The sequence below is a fragment of the Cydia amplana genome, chromosome 4 (genome assembly GCF_948474715.1).
Source record: "Cydia amplana chromosome 4, ilCydAmpl1.1, whole genome shotgun sequence".
Lineage (NCBI taxonomy): Eukaryota > Metazoa > Arthropoda > Insecta > Lepidoptera > Tortricidae > Cydia > Cydia amplana.
This window is the reverse complement of record NC_086072.1, coordinates 4162089-4182888: the sequence shown is the minus strand read 5'-3', so window position 1 is coordinate 4182888 and position 20800 is coordinate 4162089. Positions and strand designations below refer to the sequence as shown.

At 37.8% G+C, this 20800-nt stretch overlaps 1 protein-coding gene across 1 annotated transcript in view; it reads left to right on the top strand.

Moving 5' to 3' along the window:
• The window catches only part of LOC134663119 (transmembrane protein 205), a 32982-nt gene extending 21112 nt beyond the window's left edge, over window positions 1-11870 (top strand). Inside the window, exons 2-5 of the mRNA XM_063519454.1 lie at window positions 4102-4271; window positions 7260-7423; window positions 9656-9778; window positions 11373-11870. Coding sequence (XP_063375524.1) covers window positions 4102-4271; window positions 7260-7423; window positions 9656-9778; window positions 11373-11534 — 619 coding nt within the window. The 3' untranslated portion in view covers window positions 11535-11870. The remainder of the gene's footprint in view (window positions 1-4101; window positions 4272-7259; window positions 7424-9655; window positions 9779-11372) is intronic.
• The last annotated feature ends 8930 nt before the right edge of the window (window positions 11871-20800 follow it).

The window sequence follows — 20800 nt, the reverse complement described above, 5'->3', positions numbered from 1 at the left end:
GCACCATTGCACCAATGATTATGATTAATTTTACGACACCATGATACATTGAAACTTTTTACTAATAGTGAACATTAATTGTACGTTATTTGATGTCTTTTTCTTTTGTCTGTTACCCTCCGTGATTCTTCTCACTTGACGGTCTCATCGGAAGACCAGCGCTGGAAGCCACCAGCAACATGCTAAGATGAGGCCATTTCGTGGCACTTTAATCTTATTTTGTGTTTTCTTTCATATTATGTATTGTCTGTGCTTACGAATAAATTATATTCTATTCTATTATATTCTAATACATCGTTATAAAGTCCATCTTATATTGATGATCAACCTACGTGCACTTGTACCCTAACCACCCCTAACGCTGATATGGTGTCAATGAGTTTGAGACTTTGATAGCGGTCGTTGACTTTTGAGTGTCACGCGCACTGTCGTACTTAATTAAACATCACTGGCTGAATGCCAGTGCCAAAGTCAGCGATGACGTGCTGACTTTCTTTCGATTAAAAAAGAAAGTTTGTGTACAGATAGATTTTATTTGGCCTTATTGTGGTAACTTAAAAACATTTTTCAGACTGTTTTTTATCCCATAGTCCACTACCACTGCCAGCATTTAGTCCATTGCTTTCACCCCATAACCTATTTAAGTTTAGATTCTATCAATTTTTGTGTGCATCCCACACAAAATTCACACACATTTCATTTAATTAAAGTGTCAAAAGTAGAGAAGGGGCCCCACCTGTTGGCTTCGGCTCCGCGCACGCCTCCTATTAAGTATACTTAATTCCAAATGTCCGGAACACCATTGTTAAGAAGTCTTTATGTAATATTTGAACTTGTATCTCACCTTTACATGTATGGCAACTACGAGGGGCGTTCAAAATATTCTCGGTATTGATATCTTACAACCTCTTCTAAAATTTCTTTCGTTACTGGCCGCTAAGGTTTATTCATTGACATTAAAAAAAAGTATAATTCGAACCGAGATGTTCTTTTGTTTTTCTGCAATTGCTGAACAAACATGAACATCATGTGGGAATTGACAATGTTAACTAAATTAGAACATCGATGCGTGATAAAATTCTTGACAAAACAGGGTAAAAATCAAAAAACCATAAAAGAGGAAATGGATTGTGTTTACCGTGAGTCTGCTCCTTCTTTATCTACCATTCAAAAGTGGTCAAGCGAGTTTAAACGTGGAAGGGAGAGTGTTGAAGACGACCCTAGACCTGGCCGGCCTGTAGTAGCTACTTCACAAGAAAATATTGATAAAGTGGAAAAACTTATATTGGAAGATGGTCGAGTGAAGGTAAAATCTATAGCACAAGTAACCAATCTCTCTATTGGTACCGTACATGATATTATCCATGACCATCTTAATATGTCAAAAAAAAGACATGCGTGTAGCTTGTTGTTCCGATTTTATTGACCTGTGCGGTGAAAATCCTGATGAGGTGCTGCAAAGAATAGTTACTGGAGATGAAACCTGGGTTCATCATTATGACCCAGAGAGTAAACAAGAGTCCATGCAGTGGCACATTAAGGGTTCAGCTCATCCCAAGAAGTTCAAGGTCATCCCTTCAGCTGGCAAGGTCATGGCCACGATATTTTGGGATTGTGAAGGAGTATTACTGATCGATTATAAAGAAAAAGGTGTAAATATCACAGGACTGTACTACGCTAACATTCTACGTCAATTAAAGGATGCAATCAAAGAAAAGAGGCGAGGAAAGTTAACCAAAGGTGTTATGCTTCTGCATGACAACGCCCCCGTCCATACTGCTCATATTGCCAAGGCAGCTATTGTTGAATGTGGGTTTGAAACTGTTACTCACCCACCGTATAGTCCGGACTTAGCCCCCAGCGACTTCTTTTTGTTCCCCAATCTTAAAAAGGATCTGCGTGGAAATAAATTTTCCGATGATGAAGCATTGAAGGCGGCAGTGGAGGAGCATTTTTACACCAAAGATAAAAAATATTTTTATGCAGGATTAAAAAAAATAATTGATCGATCTTTTAAGTGTATGAACATAGGGGGGGAGTATATTGAAAAATAAAAATATCAAACTTTTCGTACTTGTTTGTTTTCATTCTCATACCGAGAATATTTTGAACACCCCTCGTAATAAATACAAATAACGATGACAGATCTAAATATAGCATTGAATTCATGAATCATTTACACACGTCAATTCAATACAGGTATTTTGACAATAATCTAGTCGTCCGTTACTGCCTTATCAGGCTTCATTAAGAGCCACGTGCGTTTCGGCACGTCGACCACAGGCTGTTTGATAACAACTAAAAACCTTTGCCACCTCTGTTGAAATCTTTTCTTAGTTCAGCCACGGTGACATTTGGCTTTGATACGATATGTTTATTTTCAAATATATCGCGAATGATTAAATACTTGCAAGTTGCACAGTCATTTAAAGCAAAGTTCAGTTTGGTCAAATACAAAACTTCATCAGATGTGATGCAGGCCCCAGCATTGGTTTTATTTGTCAATTCTACGAATAGTGTCAAATAGGGGAAACCTATGCTAGCGCCATCTATAAAAACCAATCACAGTTGCCAACCGAGCTTTATCGAGCGCTTGATCGTGCCTAGATAATATTCTAAACTCTTTATTTACCAATAAGTGTATTGCCAGAATTTAGAAAATCGTGTAGGTATGTACATATATTCACCGTGTCTGTTAATCATTTTCTTATCACGTTTTATGTAATGTGTTACGTGAATCTTTTGCACCATCGCCCACACTGATAACTGTCCATCGGTGGACCTTATTACAAACGGCATAAGGTCCACAGATGGACAGTTAAGACTGTTGCTGTTTGTACCTAGTACCAGCTGTTTACTTAAAACACTTGTCATTTGACGCGCATTATTGACAGAATAAATCCTAACAACTACTAACTAAATATTAGCATTCCTACCTTAGTATCGCAAAAGAACACTAGGTGTCGTACTTCCGAACCGGAAAGTCGGACAATTATATGTGTTTGTTATTTATTTGCCCTTTGTATCGATATGCCAGGATCTGAAAGTCACGACTTGCAAATTTAATGTATCCACACCTACTTTTAATTATCATGTTAAATTGCATGAATTGTAGAAAGTATTATCTATAAAAATCTGACGTCTTCTGATTACTGTCCAGACATTTAACAATGAAAAGGAGCCCAGTTACAACTATGACACTTCATTTTCAGCGATCAAAGCCATTTTAGGCTTAAGTGCCGTGCCGCTCATGCCGTAATCGAATTTTCTTTTCAACGTTCATACAATTTATCAGCTAACATGAAGTATGAAGTCTTTAAGAGCACGCTTGGACTTGAAACAGCGCAGTAATCTGAAATAATCAGTGATATCGTGCTACCGCTGCACGCCCCTGCTACACGTGTAGACTATGTAGTGGAACTAACACTACTTTAATCTCTAGGTAATCATAGACTTGCGGGCTCCGTCATAGTATGTATTTATTGTGGTTAGTCGCACGATACCAATAAAATTTATGAAGGATATGAAACTTGGTTTTATAAAATAATTAAATATAATCGGGTCGATGGCGTAATTAAAAAACTTGGTCGTATCTTACTGTTTATGAATGAATGGACGAGGCTTACAGATTCCCACAAACTCAGTAACTCAGTATGAATGATCCCTACTAGATACTTTATAAGGAAAAGAAGTGCGTTATCGAGTACCTAAGAGTACGTAGCTATTAATATGGATTTAGATTGTACATAAACAAGACTAGAATGCTGTTGGACAACGATTAAATTAATAATTTTATTGAATGTAGTGGTTTTGACGACCGGTCTGGCCTAGTGGGTAGTGACCCTGCCTGTGAAGCCGCGGTCCTGGGTTCGAATCCCAGTAAGGGCATTTATTTGTGTGACGAGCACAGATATTTGTTCCTGAGTCATGGTTGTTTTCTATGTATTTAAGTATTTGTATATTATATATATCGTTGTCTGAGTACCCGCAACACAAGCCTTCTTGAGCTTACCGTGGAGCTTAGTCAATTTGTGTAAAAATGTCCTATAATATTTATTTATTTTTATTTATTTAATTAATATTTATTAATATTGTCCTCAGTGTTCTGACGCGAACATCACAACCATTCCACGTGGCGCTGGCGGTGCTGGTGATCCTGGCCTGGCTGGCGCGCCCCGGGGGCACGGGTAACCTGCGCGGCTGGCGCGCGCTCTACGTCGGCGCCGTGGCCACGCACCTCGGCTCGCAAGTGTGGATGACGCTCGTCTCCGGTGAGTGTTGATACACCGGGCTCTGCTGTTGTCCTAAGGGTCCTGACGCGGAGATCACAACCATTCCACGTGGCGCTCGCGGTGCTGGTGGTACTGGCCTGGCTGGCGCGCCCCGGGGGCACGGGTAACCTGCGCGGCTGGCGCGCGCTCTACGTCGGCGCCGTGGCCACGCACCTCGACTCGCAAATGTGGATGACGCTCGTCTCCGGTGAGTGTTGATACACCGGGCTCTGCTGTTGTCCTAAGGGTCCTGACGCGGAGATCACAACCATTCCACGTGGCGCTCGCGGTGCTGGTGGTACTGGCCTGGCTGGCGCGCCCCGGGGGCACGGGTAACCTGCGCGGCTGGCGCGCGCTCTACGTCGGCGCCGTGGCCACGCACCTCGGCTCGCAAGTGTGGATGACGCTCGTCTCCGGTGAGTGTTGATACACCGGCCGCTGCTGTTGTCGTCACGCCTATCGTGTGCGGCACATCATCATGAACTTTGAATGCACGTACCTAACGCGCGCGTCAGTTGAGGGCTAATACCAAAGATCGCTTCTGTGATTCCAAAGTTTCCAAACTGGCTGTAACGCGACTAAAACAAGGCTGTATAGGAAATGTGGAAAGGATTACATAGGTAAAGTTACAATGTATCTTTGTTTTTCTGCGTGATTCCTCCGATTGCGTAGGTACCTACCTTTTCTCTGATTTTCTAATACTGATAAGATACAAATCAACACGCGATATGACGCTTCAGGAAAAGCCATTATATGTATGTATAAGTAAGTAGTTTTATTATTAGCGCAAGAACACAGATTATACATTTACAAACTAATAACCACCATAATCGCCACATAAGCCGTTTTATTTTTATCAAAACGTGACAATTCAAAAAATTCAAAATTGAAAATTATTTATTTCATGTGATTTACACACATAGCTATATACAACAATAAACATACAAGAATTACACATAAACACAACATATACACATTAGAATTGACACATATCTCAATTTTTGCTACCACTGTATCACACTTGTAGGGGAATGTAGTCCCTCACAGTGGAGTATTATGGGACAGTCTGGTTTCTCCGCTATCATTCTCAAGATGGTGTTGGGACTGTCCCTCACCCGGCGCATCAGGGATGCGGCGCGCCCATGCAAGGTCGCCTGAAAACAATCGACGCCCGCCTCAGCAAACATCCCTGATGCGCTACAGAAGCGAGGCAGTCCCATCATCACCCGGAACGCGTTATTATATTGGACTCGAAGGGCCCTATAGGCAACACGCCTAGGGACAATATTATACCATTTTTAAAAACCAATTAAACATCGAATTAATAAGTCCGAACGTGTCAAAAGTCTTGTTTTGACAATTAAAATTGATGTAAAACCTTTGGAAATAGCAGCCCAACTCATTTGCAATTCCAAAGGATTGCGATACCTAACCAGCTGGAGCCGGAAATAAATATGTTTTCTTTTTCATCAAAAATACGTTTAACACCATCACCACTTTCCGCGTTTTCTTTTAGCACGCGTGGTCGCCACGTCATTTTGTCGTGATTGGAAGTCGGAGTAGATATATTTATCGATACAAGTATGATACACGGTATGATGATGTGGTCGGTCGCGACAACAGGATTCGCAAATTGGCAACGGCAGGGCATCGACTGGGGGACACTCTTCCGGGTCATATTGATATGTGACCTTCACTGTTATTGCGACCAAATATTTTGTTATTGCGTATTCATCTTAAAATATTAATTTTACTTTGTATTATTTAAAGATGTTTAAGAAAACAAAGAGTTAGGACCTATTATTAATTAATACTAAGTTACATTACATAATTAATACAAGTTACATATTTGGTAATTAAATAGGTACATAATATTCTCTGTAAAAAAAATACAAGTTAAACTAAATATACCTATAGGTACTTTTTAGCTACGAGAAGAAAAAAATTAATTACTTAATATTGTCAAGTGTTTTTAAATTACTTTTGAGACAATCCTTATAATCAAACCTCTTCAAACTAGAAATTAACGATAGATTTTAAAAGTGAAACTGAAATATATGACTAGGTACAAATATGATTAGGTGTTAACTAAAGTTCCGTTTCCTTAAGATAAGGCTTGTTTTTGTTTTGTTTTTCATAAATTGCTAATATCATTTCGCAGAATTGACGTTTTGTTTTTCAGAAGAGTGGTGGAACTGAAACAAACATGTTTATTTATTTTCAGTCTAACCTATAGATATCTCTAGTTATGTCACTATTAATTATCATGTAATATGTATGTGCGTGTGTGCATATCGAAATATGCCAAAAAAAAAAGTTTCAACGTATTCTCAATATTTAAGGTTTATAAGTATTTTTGTTTGTACGGCATGGATTTCGTTATTTATATTACCCTCACGTTTTACGTGGCGTCCACCGTCCAGTCAACTCGTTACCCGTGGAACAAAGTGGTTCGACAGGCCCGTGGGAACGCGCAAAAACATTACTCGGAACTAATTTGCACGCCGGATTCGACTTGCCCTTTTATATATTTAGAGTATTTCGACTTATGTAATCGGAATTTGTAGGTACTTAACCAAATCGAGTATGTATTTCGATTATTTATAGCAATTATCATGTTTTTAAGGGTATCGTGCACATAGCAAGCGACGCAGTGACATTTTAATTATTTAACTGTATTTAAAAACGGAAATAATGTCCAGTCATCTGATAAGGCAAGTTCTTGCATACCTTAGCACAGTTAGCAACTTCGACCGCTGGCCAGATTTCTTTGCCTTCTGGAATGAAGTATAAACCCTGCCTGCATACACTAAGAGAGACCCCCACTAGCACGCTCTGGAAAATATAGTGTCGCTGACTCGCTGCGCATTTGCATCAACGTTGCGTCAAGCAACCATAGAGTTGAATAGACGCCGTGGCTCGGGAGACGCTAGATTAGAGTCTCTGTAACACTAAATACAATAATAACTCCGTATCTTTCTTCCGCAGGCATCGTGCTATACTTCAATCTCCCCCGGCACGAGTTCGGACGCGTCCAGACGGTGCTGTTCCCCGTGTACTACGCGTTCAACGCCTGCGTGAGCCTGGTCGCGTTGTTCGCGTACCTCCGGACGCAGACCATCACTCGGTTCGAGCACGCTAGCTGGATACAGGTGAGGGTTTTACTACAATCTCCCCCGACACTATTTCGGGCGCGTGCAGGCGACGCTGTTCCGGAGTGTATTACGCGCTCAACGCCTACGTGAGCCTGGTGGCGCTGTTTGCGTAGGTACCTCCGGAGTCCGGACACAGATATTATCCGCTGTGAGGGTGGTAACCATTTTAACATAGAGGCATTTATTCAAAACGTTAAGTGCCATGTTTAGATCTGCGATCCTAGCTTCCGGCTTAAATCGAAGCACTCTTTTACCATGCTAGATTAAAAGTGCAGTGCATATTAAATACTCAATTAAATCTGCATTAACTTTTCAAACACAAGGTCTAAATCGTATAACTTTCAAGAGATAAGGCGACAATTAAACCGAGTCCTTTCACCTCACCGCCATTGGCCTTAATTTGCTGACCGATAAAACTGATCGACTGTAATGGAAACTTTCAATTCCGTTATTAATAAATATTAAAACAATATGCGGATATTAAGAAACTGACGATGATGAACTCTCCTTACCAAACGTCGACGCAGTGTCTACATGTGACGTATCGACCGATTTAAAAAAAAGCGGCCAAGTGCGAGTCGGACTCGCCCATGAAGGGTTCCGTATTTAGGGGATTTTGACGTATTAAAAAAAAACTACTTACTAGATTTCGTTCAAACCAATTTTCGGTGGAAGTTTGCATGGTAATCTAAAGTGTCAACAATAGAACTTGCTAACTATGTAAACAAACCGCCATACTAAAATTGACACTGAATGTCAATTTACTAGTAACTTTTGTTTACATAGTTAGCAAGTTCTATAGAATGACACTTTACATCATATATTTTTTTTAGTTTTATCATTCTCTTATTTTAAAAGTTACACACATTTTTCCACTTTGGAACACACATTTTTCCACTTTGGAAGTGTCTCTCGCGCAAACTATTCAGTTTAGAAAAAAATGATATTAGAAACCTCAATATCATTTTTGAAGACCTATCCATAGATACCCCACACGTATGGGTTTGATAAAAAATAAATTTTTGAGTTTCAGTTCTAAGTATGGGGAACCCCCAAAATTTATTGTTTTTTTTCTATGTTTGTATGAGAATCTTAATGCGGTTCACAGAATACATCTACTTACCAAGTTTCAACAGTATAGTTCTTATAGTTTCGGAAAAAAGTGGCTGTGACATACGGACGGACAGACAGACGGACAGACAGACAGACAGACATGACGAATCCATAAGGGTTTCGTTTTTTGCCATTTGGCTACGGAACCCTAAAAAGAGAGGATTCTCAACAAATAATGTTCTTAATTCATCGTTGAGCGTTGCGTTAGATTTTAATTCAATCTTACATATCCATAATTAGTATATTAATGAATATTTTTCAATGATCTTGAGAAACGTAAATATAACTTTGAGATTCGATTCGTTATTAGAATAAAAATGCACGATGTTGCCGCATGCCCGTTGGAACACAAAGACAGATAACGGAAACGGTGATATAAATCACACTTCGAGATATTAAGTCGGTACCTACTTTCTTACTGACGTCAAACAAGTATAATAAAACCTCTTCAGTATGACGAACGAAACTTTTTCCATTGTGAAAGTTAAGACTTTTAATACTAACAGCCCTATCAGGCGATTGACCTCTAAAAAATTGACTGTAGTGCCTCTTAGCAAATTCGCGCTTTTTCAAGGTTTACCTTGTCATTTAAGAATGTACATATGTGTAATGACTACTTACATCTCAATGCACTTAATGCTTTAATGATGTTATGATGATTAGTTCGTTAGCATTCGCAAATGATTGATGATTCTTTCTAATATGTATTAATGTTCCTAATAGATCTAAGAATGTACTCTAGCCTTGATGACTTCGATATCATATTAAATAACATTAATAATCATGCATTAACAATGATTTAATAAATAAATAAATAAGGCAATTCCTATTAGAAACTGCCTAATAACGTTCCCAGATCTAACGCTAAATTATTCTTATTAATTACGCTCATTTATTTGAGATATACTCGTTGTATATTGATTAGCAATATAAATATATAGGTAAGTACCTAATGGTCCAATAGATAAGTACTGACCATATTTGGAGCAGTTATAGTAATGCTCCGGACAGTATTTGACCGTTCCAAACACCAAAACTATAACAGTTTATATCCCAAATAGTCCGAAATGGTTCGTCATCCATTACCCACTAGTTTTCGTTATTTTCTTGTTCTAGTTTGCGCTGCTAACCGCGGTGTTCCTGATAGAGGCCTACGTGCGTCTTCGCCTGGTGAGCCCCATGCTGCGCGCCAAACACATTAAGACTCAGATGGAGGAGACTGCAGGTGGCGGACAAGAAGTTGGTATTACTACTTAATACGTGGGCGAATCAACCATTTGACCGACAGTTTTGAGTGTCTCTTGCGTTACTCAAAATAGAGTTACCAAGGATAAAACGCCATTATTTAAAGGTGAAATTTTACAACGAGTTTTCAAAGTTGTGGACAGATTTTTGTCGGTTAAAAACATAATTCGCCCACATTTAAAAGTTTATGTTGGATGTTTGTTATGTCGCTCACATGGTCACCTAAAAAAAACGGTCAAACGGATTTAGGGGAAATGAAAATAGTTTAACGACTTATACACGCAAGAAATCGCAAGCAGACGCGTTGCTAAATTAAAGTAAGAAAAACGAAGCCAAGATTAAATTTATTACCAACTACTGACGTTTGCGTTGGAAAACTAAAGGGGTTCCAGCTTAAGAAAAGTTTTTTCTTAAGCTTTAGGTATGTGTGTATGAAGGCCTGTCTTTTGAAGATAGTTTAGTTTAGTCCTCAACGTAGGCTTTCTTAATTTGGTTAGGTATAGGTACAAATTACATAGGTAGGTACCATTAGGTATAATAATTCAGCTACAGGCTGTATCACATATCACATAGCAACCAATTATGAAATCATCACGATTTGTTAATAAATTAAACGACTAAAACCTTATGTGAGTTACTGAGTATTGCCAATATAATTACACGTGCCAGTGAAATGGCGATTCAGCGCCATGACAGGTGCATTATTGTGTAAGCAATGAATAGGTATTGTGACAACGATGAGCAATACCGGGCTCGGGTAACAGTATGATCGAATTATGTGGGCGTATACTGACGAGTGACGACCACCCTATTAGTATTAACCTGCAATTAAAAAGATAAATAATTGAGATATTTTTCGTTATTTTCATCTACGTAGAGCTGAAAGTTACATTGCCAATATAGATATCATATGGTTAATCTTTTCGATTGCTAATAGGAAACTCTTAATTTTTTTGATAAAGCTGGAGTGTTTTATCCAATATGTACCTATCACTTACCGATGTTACATATCACCTACATACCATATATATACGCACTACACCCATATACCTACTACATATCAAATCGATCTTATTACGCTAACTAACCCATAAATGCCCATAGGTAACCATAAGAGTAGAAGGTTGTGTCCACACGTCTCCATATCTGAAATTACTCTTATTAGCTTTATTACTTACTCGTACGTCCGTTTATGTTTCTCATAATAACTCCACGTATTTGCAGAGTATGGTTTTTCGCAAATACTTATATCAGTAGGGATATGATGGTCGTTCTTGTCTACGTGACAGCGTGATAAAACGGTGTCCGTCACTTTCTTTCCCACGGTGTTAAACAGTGACAGTTATTTTATCACGTGGATAAAGATGGATAAAGCTATCCATAATAGGCTGGCTGATCTGAGGGCCTACCAAACACCGAAGTTCGCAAATTACGGGCCATCATTCTCTTTTACTCCAATTAAGGCGTACCTAATCAGAGTGAAAGACAAAGATGCCCGCAATTTGCGAACATCGGTGTTCGCAGCAGGCCCTCTGAAACAACTTATTACTTAATTAGCTTTATACTAACGTCGATTTGTTTGTTCCAGGTCGGCCGCCTGATCCTGGGCGAGCTGGCGCACTGTCCCCGCTACCTGCGCGTGCTGAAGGCCTTCCGCGCCTACCACTCCACCATCGCCGTCGGCACCATGCTGACGCTCGGCTGCTCGTTGTATTCCACCATGGTGATCGTAGACGCCATGTGCCGCTAGTCCTGGCCTCTGTGATGTCACAGTCACAGTGACCCCACGGATAGCAGTCTAGATAACCTGCTAGATTTAAGTACGCGCCAACACTATGTCGAAAGACGCGCAGTTTTAAAAAGCTGACAAGGTGTATGAAAGATCTGGTCACAAAATCAATGGTAACAATATTTAAATAAAGTATTAGGTATGTATATAAAGTGTTGCTGCATAATTTTATCTAGCAGGTTCAATATAGTCAGATTGTAGAAAAAATGTACCTAATTCAAGTAGTTTTGATCGGATTTTCGAAAGTAAAATTTATTCAAATCTACCTCAAAAACCACAAATGATAATATAAAGCTACACATTATCAGTGTTTTGCCTTTTTGATCATAATGAGTAACAGTAGTTTTTATAAGAACATCAGTATTCCTATTAATAATATTGTTTAATTTCTAAAAAAGCTATATAACGAAAGCTTAAAGTCGGTTAAAAATAAAATCATGTTACTGCCAAGCGATGCTTGTGCTTTTGCCAATTATTATTTCAGTAGGTTTTAGTAGGTATTTCATTTACAATTGTATTATTTAAGATTAATTTGTATTAAAATAATGCAAAGTAGGAAGCGGCTCGGGCTGTGAAGTCTTTATTTTTTGTAGGTAGGAAATTAACGAATTTGTTTGATATAGAATACTCTGAAGCGCTGGTCGCTCGTAGTTTCAAGAAAAGTATGAAAGTTTAGGTCCAAATTGTATAGCCTTAAGGCTCATACACTGTGGTTGTGAATTTGCACTCTACATTTGTGTAGCATGCTTTAAAAATAGACTTTTCACGTGCTACATAAATGTAGTCATAAATAGAGACTTAGGTAGTGTACTGATCTTGCCAAGGTCTAAACGACCTATTTTATTATGAATTTGCAGCCAGAGCCATCGGAGCTGCTTGATGTTGAAACTCTAGTTGTTTGCTCTCTAATTTCCTGCAGAGGTACTGCCATGAATAGTTGTAACGTAGTGTAAATAGGTATACTTCGTTTGTTTTAGGATTAGAAATTTGGTAAACAATCTTGACGTGTCTTTTAATTGAAAAACACATTTGAAAAATAAGTTACAATAAATATGTAACAATTATGAATCTAATACGATCTTTTATAGTCTTCTGCTTTCATAAGTAATAGTTATTGATTTTTAAAAAGTGTTATTCAATTAAAAGACACATCAAGATTGTTTACCAAATTTCTAATCCTAAAAAAAACGAAGTACATATAGTGTGTCGGCGAAACTGTGGTGTGACCAGTGTTGCCACGCTCCTAGTGCGCAGGAAGTTAGGGCTGCAACTACGCGCGATGACGCCAAAAGCAGTCGCTATTTCGACGTATTTTTGCACTGTCTCGATAAAGCTGTTCATGACTTTCATGGATTTACGAGGTGTATATAAGCGCAATGTGATACAGGAGCAAGATACTCAATCACGGCTTTGACTGCGTGTGTTTGGCGCTTTGCGCGAGATTTTGTTTTGTGTGCGACAGAAAGGTCTAGTCGTGCGACGCATGTCGATTGTGACGCACTGAGCATTTGTATGAAAGTAATTAAAAGGCCTTCCCGTAGCTATCAAGCAGCTTAAAGAATTAACAGGGGGTTTATTTAATTACAAGCTTATTTCTAAAAGTAGAGCTACCGTTTACTTTGTGACTGCATGAGAAAATAGGCGAAGTTGACTCTACATTTACAAATAAGCATTAATTTTATTACTGTTGTAATTTATACTTAGTTTGCTAAGGTCTTTACATGTACATAATTACATTTTGGAAGGCCAGAGCGATTAACTTTAATAACTAACGATAGGACATTGTAAAAATGATACCTATAAGTCACAGGTATACATACTAGAAATGCATGAATAAAGTATGTAGTAGGTATACGCAGTTTCAATCGTTAGTATTTTATTATTAACAATGATCTGAATGTTAGTGTGTAAGATTTGTTATTTATTTGGGAGACCGAAAAAACTATTCAAATACAAAACTATAGAGAACTTGCCGTGTTATTTATTTCATTTCACGAAAGGAATCCTCAGATTCCCCCAACGCCTCAGATGAAAAGAGTGTGAAGATATTTTTTTCGTATAGGCAGGCGTGTCTCACTCCGCGATTTCGTCGCTTTGCTACAGGCTACAGGTAGCTAAAAGTACATCCGTTCGACCCCAATTTTGGGGAAAGCCATAAGCCGCGCGAGGCGCTGTCGCCACCTAGCAGCCATATCTGTGCTGATCGTAGCAGACGCGTTTTGTTAGAGAGTGAGTCTTCTGTACTTAGTACTATTATTTATTCTGTGGTATAGGCATATATAGCTGGTCAACCAAATCTTGTCAGTAAAAAAAGGCGCGAAATTCAAATTTTCTATGGGACGATATCCCTTCGCGCCTACATTTTTCGCCGCCTTTTTCTACTGTCAAGATCTAGTTGACCAAGTATATGTACCTAGTACCTACCTACAAATCGTTTTGGGAAAATGTAGCCCTTGCTCAAAGCAAGTATTGGTACCATGTGTGTTTGAGTTGGAACACCTAATGTACGGTCAAGGCATTTAATTTCAGTACCATTTCATACCATGTCACTTGTACCATTTTGTACTCGTACCTTTGTACCTACCTATTAATACCATTTTGTACCTTGTGACAACAGTATGAGGTCCCTAATAGCGACTTTCATAGTACAGTGACAATACCAATCATAACCCTTCCTTTTGGCTTTACCGCAGTTGGGTAAAAAATTGAGTGCAAGCCATTTAAGTCCTTGGGCAAGTTTTCGCTTAATTGCAGGACCATAGAGAAATATAAGTAAAGAAAGAGTGGCACGCGCGCGACTCCATACATCTAGCGCGACTTCAAGTATGGTCTCGCGCGCGAGAACGCAACTTATGCTAGACCGCCAGTTTTCTTACAAAACGCGAGCTATTTCGTAGTCGACATCTAACGTCAAGTAGTGAAACTATCAGTACCGCTACTTGACAGCAGATATCACAAGTGTCGCTACTGGCGAAAAAACTACTAAAACAATTTACATAAAGCAGAAGGAGTTCAAAATAGACTTCCGGTGCATCCGGTTATAACATTAGCTAAAAATTGTCGAGCATTAAAGTTTTACTTTGCCGTGACATCTATTGTCAACTAGCAGAACTGATAATGTCCACTACTTGACGTTAGATGTCGATTACGAAATAACTCGCGTTTTGGTAAGAAAACGCATATATGAAGTTACCACTCTTTCTTTACTTATAAGTACGAGTATTTCTTATGGCAGGACTAGCTGCGACGCGCTCTTTCTTTCTTCCGTGACTACCTGCTACCAATGCTAAACTCTGCAAATTTAAAACAATCTATAATAACAACGGTAAAAATGACCTGTAAGACGTCATACGTTGAAAGAGTCATTTGCCTTCTATTGTTGGTTTTTTTGACATCAAATATGAAAAGTTTCAAAACTTTCAAAGAAAATCTCAAAGCAAAGCAATGTAACTTTTTAATTTCACCGCCATTTTGTCAATGTTGCTGCTATAAAATAAGCGTGCGCTATTCGAGTCATTACTTTTTATTTTATTAATCCTATCGCATCCTTTGACTTTGACAGTGTTTTTACGAAGCCTGAATAGATTTAATGTCAACAGGAAAAAAAGGGCGGGAAACTTCGGGCGCGGCGGACGCGGTTTTCGTAACTAAAGTTTTGAAATTGTATTTTTAAAGGATTGGAGTCTGTATTTAGTGTATATATTTGTAGATTTAGACTTAGTTTTTAATATTATTTAGTAGTTTGGTGTAAATATAGAGGTAAGTGCTAATTATATGTAGTTTTTTATGGGGGACGGGGATAGCCAGCCCCCTGACCCTGGGGGAACGATTCCCTCAGGGTCGAAAACTTCAATAGATATTTTAATTTCTGCGATGGAATCATCGATGGATACTGATGCGTCAGTATCAAATACCTCGGATGTAACTTTAAAAAGAAAAATTCTTTCACGAATGTGTACAAACTGTAATAAAAGAAAACGCAAATCTGGTTCAACCAAAAATAAAAATACAGATTGTGTTTGCGTTGCTGAAGCAAAATTAAAAGAGAATGATACCATTTATCAACAGCCAATAAAAAAACCGAATCCCATTGCAAACTTGACCTCTGAAAATACAAATGCTCTTAATAACTCTCCATCTACTCATGTGCCTGTTGGTCGTGACCGCTACCAACAGTCTGACATTGCACCTTTTGTTGTACATGTTCAAAAAGAAGCCAGCAGTGATGGCACAACTCTCCATCCCATAACTTTTGGTCGTTTTATGCGACAAAATAACATTCAAGGTGTTGTCAATGGCAGTCTAAAGAGAATAGGCAGAAATAGAGTAAGCATTGCATTTGCTACATTCACTGATGCTAACATTTTTTTAAGTAATGATAGCTTAGGAATAAATAAATACAATGCTTTCATCCCAACATTCAATGTCACACGCATGGGAGTGATTAAAGGTGTTCCACTTGACTTGACTGATGATGAAGTTCAGACTTCTATTAACCTGCCAATTGGCTGTGGGCCAATTATAAAAATAAGAAGAATAAAAAGGAAAATTGTTGTCAATAACAATACTCAATTTGTGAATACTGGTACCATTATACTTACTTTTGATGGGCAAGTATTACCAACCCGGGTGTACATGTGCTACATGGCTTTGCCAGTAGAACTATATATATATCCTACCGTTCAATGTTTCCTTTGTTGCCGCTATGGGCATGTTAAAAATCAGTGCCGTTCAAATCCAAGGTGTTTCAAGTGTGGACAAGGTCACTCTGGTGATTCTTGTGATGTAGAGGAGGATGACTATCAGTGTTGCTTGTGTAAAGGTTCACATCAAGCCACTAGCAAAAAATGTTTAGAATTTAACAGACAAAGAGCTATTAAAGAAACTATGAGCAAAAGTTGCATCTCTTACATGGAAGCTTCCAAAATTCACCCGCCTGTATCTAGGGTCTCATATGCTGAGGCCTTGCTTGCAACTCCATTGTCATCTTCCTCACAAGCACAGCATGATTCACAGAGTAACCAGGATATAATACCAGTGTTCAATAACCAATCTTATAAAAAAACTGTTTTTCTTAAACCCAGGGCTCCTGTAAAGTTAGGCAAAGGGTATGATAGGAATGCTCATTCTGAAATAGTAAAACAACCAGTTATTCATAGGGAAAAACCTGTTTTTAATAGTAATAACAAAGAAGAAACGCTTAGTATTGATGCCATAGTAAAAGCTCTTATGAATTTAATGTCCCAATCTAACACAGTATCACCGTCCAACGTTGCAGCAGTTATTAATGCTTTATACCAACTCAGAAACAACAATAATGGATCAGAGACCCTTAGTGGTTCAGTGGAACGTTCGCAGTCTAATCAATAGAAAACAAGATTTAATACATGTAATTAATAAACATGATCCCTTTCTAATCTGTCTTCAAGAGACATGGTTAAGAAAGGATTCAGTGTTTAAAATACCAGGATATGTCTGTCTGAGAGAAGACAGACCTGATGGGTATGGTGGAGTGGCCATACTTGTCAAAAACTCATTAACACTCTATTCTATCACTCTACCTGTACATAGTGATGAATTATCTGTTATAGCAGTGGTTGTAAATAGCATTTGTTTCGTGTCATTATATTATAAAACACCTAATAATAATATTTTTAAAGAAATTGAACAACTTTTTAAGTTCTTACCTAAACCGTTTGTATGCTTAGGGGATTTTAATGCTCACCATGAGTTCTGGGGCTCTGCTCAAACTTTATACTATGGCAAAAAATTGTTGGAACTAATTAGCTCACGTAATTTATGCATATTGAACACTGGATCTCCAACTAGGCTCGCTCGAAATCCAAGTGCAATAGATCTGTCCATTTGTACTCCAGATCTTGCTTCATCTCTATATTGGTCAACTGCAGTTTCCACGTATGGTAGCGACCATTATCCTATTCTCATTACCTTTCCTTTTTTTAAGAAACCTCAAAAGCATGTCAGACAGCCCCGTATAAAACACAGGCTGATTGATGATAAATGGCATCAGTATAGAGAGGCTGTAGAACAAAAAATTAATAATTTGCCAGAAATAAGCCATTTGAATATATTAGACAGTTCACAAGCATTTGCAACAGCTTTGGTTGAGGCTGCTAATGAAACCTTTCCTTTGAAAAGTAGTGGTCCAGAATTCATTCCATCCCCACCTTGGTGGGATTCAGATTGCACTCTTGCAGTTAAACAAAGAAAGGAGGCAGAGAAAAGGTATTGTCAAGAAATGACTGATAATAACTTTGATAACTACTTAGAAGTTGCTAAATCCACTAAAGAATTACTTAGAACAAAAAAGTTTGAAGGGTGGCATAGGTTTTGTAAATCGTTAAGTCCTAATGTTGCACCATCTATAGTTTGGCAAAACATTAGAAGGTTTAGATCGGCATTTAAAGACACACAGAGTAAAATATCCCCACTTTTAGCAGAACAAGTCATGGATCGTTTGGGTCCACCTTATGTCCCAGAGCATCCTATGATTCTAAGGCCACTCATGTTATCTAATAATAAGGTTGAAGATGTTTTAAATTCTCCTTTTTCACTTTTTGAATTGAAAGGTGTACTTTCGTCAACTAAAGATTCTGCACCCGGTGAAGACGGGATTCCTTACTCTTTCTTGTCAAAACTTGACGATAACAGTCTTTGTTACTTCCTTAATTTGATTAACAATGTTATGATAACAGGCTGTGTTCCTAAAGAGTGGAAGACTCAAACATTGATTTTAATTCAGAAGCCGAATAAGCCCAATTCAGATCCCACATCGTATAGACCAATAGCTTTATCAACTGTATTAGCTAAAGTTGCTGAACACTTAGTAAAAATTCGATTGGAATGGTTTATAGAACATAATAAACTTTTATCTTGTAATCAATTTGGTTTTAGGAAAGGTAAATGTACTCTTGACAGTTTAAGCATTTTTACCACAGATATCAGAATAAGTTTCTCTAGAAATGACTTTTTAGTTGCTGCCTTTCTAGACATAAATGCTGCGTACGACAACGTCAACATTTCAATCTTAAAAAATAAATTAATTCAACTAGATGTTCCTAACTTTTTGATTAATTTTATAATAAATATGTTGCATGAAAGGTATATAAAGTATCCATTAGACCAGTCTGGAAAAGAAGTAATTAAAAGAACAGTTTGGAAGGGCCTGCCACAAGGATCTGTTTTGAGTCCTTTATTATACAACATTTATACTTATGATTTGGAACTTTCTGTTGAAGGGCAAGTAAATGTTCTTCAATATGCCGATGATTTGCTCCTATATGTTTCTGGGCGATCTTTAGAAAACATTAGTAATGTATTATCATCATCTTTGGGTGCCTTAAATAATTGGTTAAATAATAATGGTTTAGATCTTTCGCCCTCTAAAAGTTCTGTTGTAGTTTTTTCTCGAAAGCAAAATATTCCTCCTATTAACATAAATTATAATGGTACTCCATTGGTAATTAAAGATAATGTAAAATTTTTGGGAGTTATATTGGACCGTAAACTTACTGGACTTCCTCATTTTGAAAATGTTGCATTAAGATGCGAACGGAATCTGAACATTTTAAGATGCCTGACAGGAGTCTGGTGGGGGGCTCACCCTTTTACTATGAGATTGTTATATAACGCTTTGATTAGAAGTGTTTTAGATTATGGCACTTTCCTTCTACACCCTGGAAATGTTAAAGCGATCAAAAAAATTGATTCTATTCAGACTAAAGCTTTAAGGTTGGTTACAGGTGCAATGAAATCGAGTCCAATAAGTTGCTTACAAGTAGAATGCTGTGATCCACCCCTTGCGTTTAGAAGACAGTTTCTCTGTGATAAATTCTTTTTTCGTACTCTGCAACTGGATTCTCATCCACTGATTTCAAAAGTAAAGCAATTAGCAGAACTGGTAGGATCCGGTAATTATTGGGCCCATAAGGATTCTCCTTGTCTTGTTAAGAGCTATAAAAAATATCAAAGTTTAGAAGCACCCACTTACAGAAGCGCGACTCTCCCTTTATATCAACATGACTACAACAGTCTAATTACAAATCCAGATATTAGATTGAACATAAGGTTATCTAAAAACGATATTAATCCAAAAATGGAATTTATGAACCTTCTTAATAATGAATGGGCTAATTGGCACTGTTTGTACACAGATGCCTCCAAACATGGCGATAGGAGTTGCGTTGGTGTTGGAATTTTCCATTCACAATACAAAGGATTACAACTTATCAAATTGCCACCTGAAACTTCCGTCTACACTGGTGAATGTTATGGTTTACTTAAGGCTATAGAATATATACTTATGCTGAAGATACCTAAAACCATAATTTTTTCAGACTCTCGCAGTGCTTTAGAAGCCATAATGAGGTTCCCATTTAAGTCTCATAAACAGTCTCCAGTTGTTTTTAATATTAGGAATCTTTTATATAAATGTTCACAGAAGAGTTGTGCTGTCGTGCTGGCTTGGGTACCAAGCCATGTGGGTATTCCTGGCAATGAAAGAGCTGACCAATTGGCAAATGAGGCTATTCACCTGGGAGATATTGTACCATACCATAATTATTGTCATGACTTAATAAATTTGTCAAAAGTTTATTTGTATGAGGATTGGAATGGGATTTGGAATAAGGAAACCTCAAAAGGTGAACATTATAGGCATATTCAGCCGTCAATTCCAAGGAAACCCTGGTTTAGCAAAATATTTTTTTCGAAAACTGTAACTTCTATTTTGTGTAGAATGCGCCTGGGACATGTTTGTTCCCCGGCGCATTTACACACAATAAACAAAAAACCGGATCCTGATTGTCCTTGTGGTGAATATGGGGACATGAACCATATTTTCTTTGCATGCTCTCTTTATGATCGGTCTGATTTCCTTTCCAGCCTTGAATCATTACGCATACCATTTCCTACATCCATAATTTGCTTGTTATTTAGTAACTCGTATGATATTTATAAAATTATATCAGTATTTTTAGAAAAGAATGATATAAAAATATAGTATACATATAATATAATTATATATATTACAGTAAATCCAATCCTTTCCTTTCCAAATTTTCGTCTTATCCGTATTTCCTAATTCCTTGTTTCCCTAACTTTTAATACCTTCACAACTTGACATTGGCTAACCTAACAAAAGCCAAAACAGAGAAAAAAAAAAAAAAAAAAAAAAATGTCAACAGCTGTCGCTGTCAAAACATTTC